The sequence below is a fragment of the Diabrotica undecimpunctata genome, chromosome 7, assembly GCF_040954645.1.
Source record: "Diabrotica undecimpunctata isolate CICGRU chromosome 7, icDiaUnde3, whole genome shotgun sequence".
Lineage (NCBI taxonomy): Eukaryota > Metazoa > Arthropoda > Insecta > Coleoptera > Chrysomelidae > Diabrotica > Diabrotica undecimpunctata.
The window spans coordinates 47,890,268-47,902,887 of record NC_092809.1 but is presented as its reverse complement, the minus strand read 5'-3'; the positions used below and the strand labels follow the sequence as shown (position 1 = coordinate 47,902,887).

The 12,620-nt window shown below is 32.7% G+C and overlaps 1 protein-coding gene across 3 annotated transcripts in view; it reads left to right on the top strand.

Annotated features, from left to right (window-relative positions):
• Positions 1-12,620, top strand: part of LOC140445294 (protein tudor-like) — a 69,749-nt gene that overhangs the window by 14,470 nt on the left and 42,659 nt on the right. For all 3 annotated transcript variants that reach the window (XM_072537233.1, XM_072537234.1, XM_072537232.1), the window contains exons 5-10: positions 3,598-3,704; positions 3,761-3,832; positions 6,855-6,914; positions 8,228-8,464; positions 8,518-8,979; positions 9,128-9,422. In XM_072537233.1, coding sequence (XP_072393334.1) covers positions 3,598-3,704; positions 3,761-3,832; positions 6,855-6,914; positions 8,228-8,464; positions 8,518-8,979; positions 9,128-9,422 — 1,233 coding nt within the window. The remainder of the gene's footprint in view (positions 1-3,597; positions 3,705-3,760; positions 3,833-6,854; positions 6,915-8,227; positions 8,465-8,517; positions 8,980-9,127; positions 9,423-12,620) is intronic.

Genomic DNA, 12,620 nt, shown 5'->3' with positions numbered 1-12,620 from the left:
TTAAATAAAAGTTTTTACTGTTATTTAATTTTATTTACCAAAAAGTTTCATTTTCTGTAAAGTTTAAATAAAAAATATCGGTGTTGTTAACTTCTGTGATATATCTTGGGAGTGATAACACTAATCGACTCAACTGAACAGAACTTATTGTAAAATAATAATATCTATATAAAACATTGTTAATAATAGTATATTATTCAACGAGCATGTAATGATGGCTATTACTCACAATGATGAAGTTTGCCCCGAGTGACATTTTCTATGACCTTTTTTTGTTTTAATTAGAAAAAATGTATAATTATCAACTACTCGAGATTAAAATTATAATTTACAAAAATAAATTTTGTTTACCAATACTTGTAGTACTCGGCTGAATAATTGGTTGCTTATTATTAGCCATGTTGTCTTAATTATGTATTATAAAAACACAACAAGAAATAGTCAATTCAAGTTACATTCATTTCTGAAAAATTATAAGTATAAAGTACCTACTGCTGTCATTGTAATAAATAGGAGATGGCTATTATCGGTGAACTATTTTAAAAAGTTTTAATGTACATTTATATTTAACTATACAGTGATGAGCTCGCTAATAACCGACAGAATAACGCAAAATATGGAAAACACATTAAGTTATGAGATAAAAAGAAATGAAACTAGTGGGGGTGGGAGATTGAGCGATAAAAACCTATAAATTTACATTCTACTTATTGTTTCCCACCTTTAGACGTATCGGACGAGTTTGGCAACTGCCATTGTGACAGTGACAGTTTTAGTTGACATACTCCTCTAAAATATTAATAATTTTTGTCCTATCAAGGAGTGTCTTTATACCTTGTTTTCAAAGATATATAAGCAAAATGAGAATATCTACAATTTACAATAGAAATAAAGGTTTCAATTAACACCTAATTCGAATTAAGTACTTACTATCTACTCAGAGTCACTGTTATCACTAGTATCACTCGTATCATCTAAATTTATAGTTAATTTAGTTAATGCTGGTAAATATTTAACATAGTCATTTTCCACTCCGATCACATGTTTTATTACATTTTTCCAGTTGGTTGCTGTGATTTTTGTGACTTCTCTTCTAATTAACTGGAGAACAGTAGACGAAAATTTAGGAGCAACGTTTCTTCTCCTTATATTTCCTTTAAGTTGAGCCCATATTAACTCTATTGGGTTCAATGTACAATAATAAGGAGGAAGTCTAAGCACAGTATGCCCGTTACTACGAGCACAGTTGTCAACAACATATTCCTTTTCGTACTGTTTACTATGAGCAACCTCCAACAATTGCTTTTTAGTATAAAATGCCTCAAAATACAAATCTTCCGTGAATAAAAATTCCTGAATTTGTAATTTATTCCAACTATTATTTGGAGTTTTTTTCATTAATCTTGAATGATATGATGCGTTGTCCATGACAATCACACTGTGTTTAGGCAATTTCGGAAGAAGAGATTTTTCAAACCATGATTCAAAAATTGAACTTTACATATCGTCATGATAATCCAGAGACGCGTCTTTAATTTATTTTGCAGATATTAATAATGCTCGTCGATCCATTAATTTTCTCCACCGCAGTGTAAAATTATAATCCTCTTTCCTTTATTGGGCGGTACTGAGTTGAAACACTTTTTGTTATTATTTGTCCAACTTTTTTTCACGGTGTCATGAGTATCATACCAGGTCTCATCTAAATAAACAATATCTCGTTTCATTTTTGGATACTCAGTTAGCTGTCTCATATAATTGTTTCTTAAAGAAATTATTCTAGTACTTTCCATTAGTGTCTGTCGCTTGTCTATAGTTTTGTACTTAAAATTATTGGCTTTAAGAAATAATCGAAGTTTTGTTGCTGAACACGAGAGAATGCCCTTTCGAACCAATTCACTTCGAAGGCTTTCAATAGTTGGAAAAATATTAGCCGCATACATTTGGTATATTGTTCTAGTTAGAGAATAGATTCAATTAATTGCGGTTCTATTTTTCTGAATTTGTCACAATCCTTTCTCTTCTGTCTAGAAGAAGATGTTTCTCCTATAATTTTGTAGCAGGTTGCTTTGGGCACTCTGGTTAAAAAACAGTCCTTCATAAACATTTTTTAGCATACGTTTGGCATCATCAGAAAGGTATTGAAAATGTCGCTTACGTTTTACTACACGCCTTTGTAAATCTTCCAATTGATTAGAGGGTTCCATTGCCTCTTCAGCTACAGAATTATTATCGCACCATGGACGCAATATTTTAAAAGTATCAAACGTATAATCACGTAAAAACGTATCCAAAAAAAGTAAAAACGTAAAATGTAAAAAGTTTTTCGTAGAAAGAACACTGAAAAAAGTCACTACCAAACTAACTTGCGGTTCACTATTTGAAATTTGAATTTAACTGAACGCTGTAGCAGTTATGATTATACTAAAAATATTCTTGTCTCCCAAAAATCTGTTGGTCATATCCGCAATTTAAAAATAAAATATAAAAATTTGCTTGCCAAAGTGCTCCGTCCCTTCGACACTGGACGGTCGAAACCTGATACCTTATTTCATGACTCCGCAAGCTCAGTCAAATACTGATATAATCTTACCTCAAGTGTGAATAAGTCTACCGACAAAAGATAATGCATTATGATGTGTCATAACAGCGATATCCGATGTTTTCATTGGCCGTTAGTCCACGTGGACTTATCATAAGTTCGATGAAAACTTAATTGGTTGACTGCCCATATTTTAAAACATTATACCAGGCACGTCTGAATGGTAATATCAAGTGGAATCTTAAAATTTGTATTATGATACGTCTGAGTCACTGATAATTTTACAGACTCCTGGTAGAGTACTTTTTTACACAGTCTCACGGAAATACGAGGCTACTTTACTGGATGAAAAAGGATTTTTTTTTCGTTTTTTTTGTGTACACTTTCTTTAAAAGTAACATTTTAATTAGATGACGGCATGGATAAAGAATAATGAAAATACGGCAAGGAATATCGATATTATGTCAAACAACTGACAACAAGAACAAGACTAACAAAATATTACAAATTTTAAGAGTAACGAGCGCACTTAGTATTTTTAACAATAAAAACTTCCCTCGCATCAAGCTGTAATTTATGGCAGTTCAAAAATGTTTATTAACATGAAAATTTACACTGTTGAACAGAACACTTCGTTCTGTTTTACTAGCAAAACAGTCGATAACTCGTTTATTAAAGACTTCAATGTTGTTGAGAAACACTTTTTCAGCTGATAACATTCCCAATGCTCTTAGTCTTTCTTCTTTCATCGATATGCTTAAAAAAGTTTTTATCTTCTTCAACATAGAGAAGCATCTTTCAGATTCGGATGTTGACATAGGCGTAGTCACTTAAACTTCCAGCAGCTTAATAGCTTCTTGGAAAGTATATATCAGCGAATGTGCAGTATATTTTTGTATATCTACTCAATTTTTTTCCATAAGTTAATGGCCTGGCAAAGCCAAAAGGCCAGTCATACTACTTAAATTGGGGTTTGGACAATAATACTTTTTGTTGAGACTTTTAAAATATTTGAATTCTACCCTATTAAGGATTAACTATCTACATTATTACAGGTCAGTCCAGTATTGGTACAAGCAGGCAACAAACTAGAACATAGAAAATCATACACACAACAAAGGGAACAAAATTTCAAAGGGGATAGAAGCCAAAACACCGGACGGTAAGACGTTTATTTGTTGTTTAAGAATAATATACAGTAGGTATTTATATTTACAGTGAACACAAACCTTGGGAAAAACCTAGCGACAGAAACGAAAAGTCTTGGAGACAAGATAGTAGAGATAATCAGTAAGTAAATAGATTTTTTCTTTTCCTTCTATATTTTCTATGTCATTTACCTCCTCCTTTATCCGGTATTGGGACCGGCACCGACACCGTGAGCTACTTAATCCACCCACAGGGGGAGTTCAGGGGTCTTCTAATAAAGTCTTATTAATCCTAGCTTATCCCGTTAGATTCAAAATACGGCAACAAGAGAAATTCGACGTGAATTGTAAATTGAGTTAATTCAAGTGTAGTCAGTTTCATAAATAATATGAAACCACTGTGTGTTTATAAGAATTTTAATAAGGATCATAATTTTTGAATTTATTTGTTAAAAGTTTTTAAACTATGATTCTTTTTCCAAGCAACTCAAAGGGATTTTTTAAGAAAAGGTATTTGTGTATTTGTTAATTGTTTTATGTGCTTTAGTCAGTGTTATTATTAAATGAGCCGGTGAGAATGAAAGTGGTATAAGTCATAAAATTTCAAATACCCTGACATAGTACTAGGTCTATATATGTAGTGTCTTTAGTCATTAGTAGATGAATTCGCCATTAGGAGCAGCACTCTAGTTTCCTTTCTGGAATTGGAAATGAAGTAAGTCACTGTTTGTTGTTATGTAAACCCCAGTTATGTGCAGTTTCGGTCGTTAATAACTGAAAATCATTTTATTCAGTGAAAAAAGGTGAATGTGTTTCAAGTGTATTATTGGAAATTTTATGAGTGCTTTCACAACTACCTTACTAAAAGTTGAGGTTATATCAGTAAATACTGGATTTAATAATGTTTATTTTGAGATAGGTAAAAAGAAATCAAATAAGACTTACTCACAATCAATATAATTTTACCATCAAAACGACCGGTTTCGCTTACTACACTTTGCTAAGCATCTTCAGGTCTAACGGTACCAGGTAAATTAAATGCTGAAATTACAAAGCCCATATTAGGGTGCTGTCTTATAAAGATAACAACTATAGTAATTATGCCAATATTACATGTCTGTGAATATGAATAAAAATTGATGAAGCAAAGTAAAAAATCCACAAATAGGTATGAGAAAATCTATTGAGTTAAAATATTAGAATTATTAAATTATAGTTCAAACTATCCTGAATTGCTGGTGATGGGTAATCATAGGTTTTATTGTAACTGTTTTGAAATGTACGGGGAAGTTCTTGAGGGGAGAGATATTAACAAATAAAACAGGAAGTAGGTATTATGTAATTGTTTGTTAACTGAAAGTGGTGTTTTATATTATTTAAATTATTAAAAGTTATTTACCTTTATTCCATAGATATATTTTAGAATTGTGTGTTAATTTATTGAATTTTTTTTATAAAAACAGTTGTATGACAATGAAGTCAGATGTATATGTATATACATCTCTGGACAGCGATATGTGTCAAAGAAGGGAAAAATTGTCGAAGATAAAACATTTCAACAAACTCTTTGTTCCTGTAAAATTAAATGTAATCACACTAGAAAAGAGGAAGTCTTTTTTTCAATATTTTTGGAAAATGGGAGATTTCAAGATACAAAATACATTTTTAAGTGATTTGATACATAAAAATGCAGTAAAGCAAAGAAGACCAAGACATAATAGAACAGCCCATAGATCTTCTTCGAACCTACGAAAAATGTATGCACTCTATGTTGAAAAATGTTCTGAAGATCAGAGACCAGAGATCAGTTGCAGTTAAGGAACACTTTATAGATATGCATTCAATAAAAAAATTCAACTTGCGTTTTTACATTTCTTACAAAGGTACATGTAAATGTTGCGATAAATACAAAATTAAAATATCTTACCCTGATTTGAGCCAGGAAGATAAGAAAATACTTGAAAGGGATCATGAGCTTCGCCTAAGGAAGGCTGAATTAGCTAGATATTGCATGAAAGACAATAAAAAAATTTCCAAAAACAATCAAGAAAGTTATGCTTTCAGTATGGATTTGCAAAAAGCTGTACCCTTCCCAGTATTAAAAGTTTCACATACCTGCTACAAACGAAACCTCTACTGCTACAATTTTGGAGTACATGATTTTGAAAGATTCTGGATATTTTTATGTGTGGATTGAAACCACACCCAGACATTTCTTCATGTCTGATAAAGCACTTGAAACTTAATGCAAACATGTTTATTCAGAGTGATAAGACTAACATCCATATCATAGATCAAAAGTTTTGGGTTCCAGGCCATTCATATTTGCCAAACGACGCTGATTTTGTCAGTGTAGATTCAGCAGCAACAGTCATCTAAATACCAGCCAAAAGACTGGCACATCATGGCAAAGTGTAGACTTAAAAAAATAAGTTCATTGTAAATAAAATGACAAATGAAGATTATTTTTAACTAATAATTTAAAGAGAAATATGAGCAACAGGAAGAAAAACACTGACAACAATCCTGTGAACCGATTGAAAATCCAATGGATCAGATTACAAAAAGATAATCCGTACGAAATAATGTACACAGAAACATTGCAAAATATGATAGAGTTATGTCCTAAATACAAAGTGGACTGGAAGAAATGGAAGACCCGTAGCTTTAAATAATGTGCCATGCGAAAAATTTTCTCCGTCAATGAGACTTGGTAAGAGGTTGAAAAGGCAAGACATGATCCATTTGCTACCGTTTATTCCTCCGGTGTATCACACTTTTTCTTGGATCCAAACACCGCAGATGATGTTGAAGATAATATTAGACCTTTGACATACCATGAAGAGAAAATCGATGAACCTAATAATGAAGGGGGAGATCAAAGTAATGAACTACGTGACGCAAGCTAATAGTGTAAAACTATTCAAAATGTTCAATAAAATTCACTGCTTTTCCAGATTCAAGTCATTATCATTGAATTTACCTTGCACATGTTTAGAGTGAAAGTGGCTTAAGTCAAAATAGACCAATTTTTTGTATTATATATGAAAGATGTAGAATTCATATTTGTAGATTAGATAGACCACTTAAACGTAGACATTTTTCACCGGCTCAAATAGTATTTTGTTTTTTGTATATTTTAATGTAAATCATTTCTTTTACAGAAATTTCGAAAAAAATACGAACGACAACGATAGATCTTGGCGTCAAAATAAAGATTCCAGGTTAGTTTGATCATTCTATATTTTTTTATACTTAGTAACGTAACAAATGTAAAATTAATTACTATTTTTCTTTAGAATAAGCCACAATTTAGGTTTAAAATAAGTTTATTGGCGTTTCAATTTCCAGTTTGGAAATCGTTTTCAAAATACAAAATATTAATTGTGGCTGATTGACACCTAGTCTATGCCATTAAAAAAATTAAACAAATTTTGTTTTTTGTTACTTGGTGAAAAATTCTTCTAAAATTTAATTTTATACAACTTATTCATATTGACAATTCAGACATATTATACATTTTAGAGTAGACGACTCTAAAATGATATTGCCAATATTGCTGAGTTGCGTTCCTGGGACGACTTTATTGTAAGATAGTTCATTCGATTATATGAAATCAACTTTAACTTGAGAATATCCGTCAAATGAACGTTTCCAAAAAACCAGTTGTAGGTTGAACATGATTCAATTTGTATAGGTTATGTTTACAATTTTAATATCTTATATGAAGGTTATTTGCTAATCACGTCAGTTAGAGTCGGTTGGCATCAACACTGCACTATAATTTGTCTATAGTATTTAAGAATATCAATTCACACATAGTAAGAAAGAAACTAATTCATAATATGTAAAAAATACGTAATGACCATCACTGTAGCTTTCCTTGATGATCAACTCTGTAAACAGTAGTAAGACTTGCTAAGCTGACACTTGCTCTCTAAATTAGGGGTAAATTTGTTTATTACTATTACTTATTGGTGTTTAAACTGGTTGAGCAAAATAATAATTTTTCTATCAATTTTATTCGTTTTATAGAGGGCAGCATATACACCAGAAAACACGAATGCTTGTATTTTTTCTATGTCTGTCTTCGTTTACACAATGACATGACATGTTTTGTATTTATTGAGAACACATCTGAAATAGTGTCAGAACCGAAAACAGACTCGGAGAGAGAAAGATAGGATCATTAAGCAAACTTTCCGTTTATCAGACTCATATTGCTATGTAGCGCCATTTAGATGACTGAAAATAGACACCTTGTGACCTTGAACTACGTAGAGCCCGCTAAAATATTTGAAAACACCTGTTTTTTTCTGCAAATTTATGTAATTTGTTTTAAGAGGAGGGAATATGATGCACTACCAAAGAATTTATTTTTCTGCAGACCAGGGCTTTTTGAAAAGTGTATTCTAAGACTCTTTGAGAGTGTTCATAAAGTATCCTCCATTAAAAAGAATATTTTTGTACAATTCTGCATCTTTTATACTTTTATATATTTGCTATTTTCCGCACATCAATGACTTCTATGTTTTAGTCTAAATAGTCGACTTGACAAATACAAACAAAACGATACCTACAACAGTAACGACCATAACAGTAACGATGCAAATTGGAATGACAATCAGGCCAACGACGAGTGGAATGATGACATGGAAAAAAATGTCACTGAAGAACCATGGAAACCCCAAGAAAAAGAAGAATGGGTAACCGGTTCGAACGATAATAGTGAAGGTGGATCCAGTTGGAGAAACAACGATAACAGGGGCGATAGGTTGGTATTTTATAAAAACTTCTTTGCTATTATTTATAATTCTTTGTTTATAGAAAGAACAGAGGAGGGTTTAATAATGACAGAGGGGGCAGAGATGGAAGAGAACGTTTTGATAAGGGTGGTCGTGGAGGATTTAACAGCGATAGAGGCGATCGAGGAGGATTTAACAGCGATAGGGGTGATAGAGGCGACCGAGGAGGATTTAACAGCGATAGAGGAGATCGAGGAGGATTTAACAGCGATAGAGCCGATCGAGGAGGGTTTAACAGCGATAGAGGCGATCGAGGATTTAACAGTGATAGAGGCGATCGAGGATTCAACAGTGATAGAGGCGATCGGGGATTTAATAGTGATAGAAGTTATAACAATGATAGGGGTGACAGAGGTGGATTTAACAGCGATAGAAACGATCGTGGAGGATCTAGAAGTGATAGAGGAGGAAGAGGTGGACGTGGCGGTTTCAACGATAGAGGAAACCAAAGAGATGGAGGATATAGACAAAGGGATTATAAAAAGTGAGTATTTTAGGATCTTTAAAATATCTTCTAAAGAAATTTATTCATATTATTGCAAGTTATATTGCAAAATAAAATTTTTTTTTTCTAAAAACTACCATTTTCTTTGAAATTTCTACGTATTCTTCAAACTATTTTTAATATTTAGGGATGGATCTGAAAGCGGTTCTGAGAAAAGCTTCCAAAGAGGACCTAGATCGAATTCTCGCTATGATCGAGGCGGTCGAAACCCTAGAGACTTCGACAAAGCCAGGAATTTAAATTTCGACGACAACAATGCTGGTGGAGATTCATGGGACTCCACACCGAAAGCACCGAGCATAGATGCTGTTCCCATCTCTACCACATTCCAGTCATACGAAGTTGTTGGTACTGAAGCGAAGATTACAGTCAGTTGGTTCCATAATCCGGAACTATTTCATTGTCAATTAGTAGACTATCAAGTAAGTAAAAGATTGTTATATTTTTATTATTTTTAAATTATTTTATTTATTGATTATAACTATTTTTGGTTTGTCATGTAAAAATCGTCCCTACCACTGCTAATCTTTGGTATTTCTGCATATTTTTTCATAAAACGTATTATTCAAGGCACGTTATATTTTTAAGCTTTTAATATATGTTTGATCAGAAAAGATTTTTATAGCAGAGAAATTAGCGAACAAAAAGCGTTTTTCGTGACATTCTTTGATACAGGCATCTGACAACTGCTTTTGATAAATTTGCTGATACCAATACGTAATAACAAAATATGCAAAAGATTAAACGTCATTTTTTACTTAGAAATAATGTAAAATCGCTATTTGATTTTGAATACTAAAGATAAAGTTCGGTAAATTATATGGAAAATTAACACGATTTTACTGAAAAATCAGTGCATAGAAAATCCTTTAAAGTGAGAGTTTAAGTTATTTTTGTTAATTTGTTGCCTATTGCAAAAATAGCTTCAAAAGTTGATTTTTTGAAAATTAATTTCGCGTGATAATAGGGACAATATCACATGTATTCTATAAAAGCTATAAAAATTTCAAGAAGTTTCACTTAAGAGTTGTTGTTAATGCAAAATTGAAATTGTTTATTTCAGAAACTTTTATCTACATGCATATCGATTAAGTTTATGTTAAATATTGTAAGTAGTGTAGTGTAGGAAGTTATTTTTTTTTATTCGAAATGTTATTTATATATATACAGTCAAAATCGTTTATAACGAACTTCAGGGGACTGGTGGTTTTTGTACACTGTAGCCAGTATTCTCTGTAAGCGGTTCTATCGGTTATAATTAACAGGTTGCTATAAACGATATCACACTGGTAAGAACAGTCAGTTCGTTGTACCTAGGTTTATGACGCAAAAATGTGTTACTTTATCAATACTTATAATATGTTATAATAACATATTATACATAACATTTAACATATGTATTTATTGTACTTACGTAAATCTAAATTCTAAATTTATGTATAATATGTATTGAAATAAGTATAGGTAAGTAGTCAATAAAGTATAGGTACTCATAATATAACGGCTTCTCAAAATCTTTGTATTATAAAAATGTAGGCATACACATACTATTTATTTTTAAATAGACAAAGAAAAATACATACATTTATGTATTACAAAATATGTAAATACAACATATTACCTGAATATTTAATGAAAAAAGTCTGTAATTTTTGTTTGTCACCTTCCTTGAACTTCTGAAAAAACATTTTTTCAATTGATGTGGAAACAATCGATAATGATTCTTTGACACTCTGGGAAGTTTCAGCAGTCTGAATAAATGCTCTTATGGTGGAAGAATCAGCATACGCCTCAGCAACAGTAGGGATTTTTCTGAAATCTTCCAATTTTTCATCAGCCTCATTAGTACTGTGTTTGTCACTAGTTTGGTGACTCAGTACGATGTCAATATCTGACAGTTCTTCGCTCGTACTTATTTCGTCATCCACTCGTATATAGTCATCTGCAGAGCAGTCAGAACTGAGAAGGGAAACGGCATCCTGCAAATGCGTTTGTGCAATATCGTTGTATGCGATTCCTGATGGTTGTAAGTCTTTAGTTAGGCGGGAAAAGCGAAAACAGTTGATGATCGTTTCCTTCCGCACAGATTCCCATGCCTTTGATATCATTAGTATAGCGTCAAGAATACTGATTTTCGTATCGTCGTTATTCTCTCTCTTTTCGATGATTTTGTACACCAATTCTTTCCGAAAGCACGCTTTAAGACTTCTTATAACTCCTTGGTCCATGGGCTGCAGTACGGACGTACAATTTGTAGGCAGAAAAACGAGTTTAATTTGTTTTAACCTGTCAACTGGGGGTGGGGCGGACAGTTGTCGACAAATAAAATTATGTGTTTCTTTTGTTGTAAAAGTTCACAGTTCCATTTTATTAAAGTCTTTTCAAAAATAGCCGACGTCATCCAGGCTTTTTTATTGAAATCGTAATCAACAGGGAGATTTTTCACGTTTTTAAAACAGCGCGGCATTTTACTTTTTCCTATCACCAAAAGCATCCTTTTTATGGAATCGGACATGTTGGCTGCAACAAGAACTCTTTTGAGAGTTTACCACCGAAACATTTCTCCCCTTTAAACTTTAGCATGTGATCAGGTGTCAGTCTAAACTCATCAATATCCCCATCTCGTCGGCATTAAAAATTTCATCATCGCTATAGCCGGACCTGAGTGTAGGCCACACATTTTCAACCCAGTCATTTGTTATTGATCTGTCAACAACTGCTGACTCACCTGAAATTTTTCCATGGACAATATTGTGGCGAGCTCGGAAACGTTGAACCCAGGAAGCATTACACTTAAAATCCATCTTCAAAATCACAGCGAAAGCGTCAGCCTTTACCTGAAGCATCGGCCCACTCACGGGTATATTGTTTGCGCGTTGTTGTTTGAACCAATCGAGTAAAGCACTTTCAATGTCACTGTGATTTGATGACTGAACGCGTTTTCCTTTCATCTGAGGTACAGATATGTACTTGAAATTGTACGCTGTAACCAATATTTTAACTGCTAGTGTTCCAAGAAATACGTTTGCTCTAACCGATTTGTTCGTTATAAGCAATATAAATGCGTTTTTTGTATGTTATTCTATGGGACCTACTATTTTGTTTGTTATATCCGATTGTACGTTATAGCCGGTGTCGTTGTAAACGATTTTGACTGTATATATATATATATATATATATATATATATATATATATATATATATATATATATATATATATATATATATAACGAGTTTATTACAGCTGCCGCCGTTTCTCGCAACCTAGCTTCCAACGCTTGCGATCGTTCCAGTCATCTACTTGTAGACCCCTATCTTCCATTGCACCTTTTACTTCTTGTCTCCACGATCTTCTTGGTCTTCCCTTGTTCCTGCGGTTGGTGGGGATCCACTGTAACATTCTCTTTGGCCATCGTTGATCATTCATCCTTTCTACATGGCCAAACCATTTCAGCCTTTTGCATTCTATAGTTTCCAGGACGTCAATGTCTATGCCCATACGCTCTCTGATTTCAGTATTCCTTACTCTATCTCTTCTAGTGAGTTGGCAACATCTTCTCCAATAATTCATTTCCATTGCTTTTATTTTGGATGCGTCATTTTTATTTATTACCCAAAGC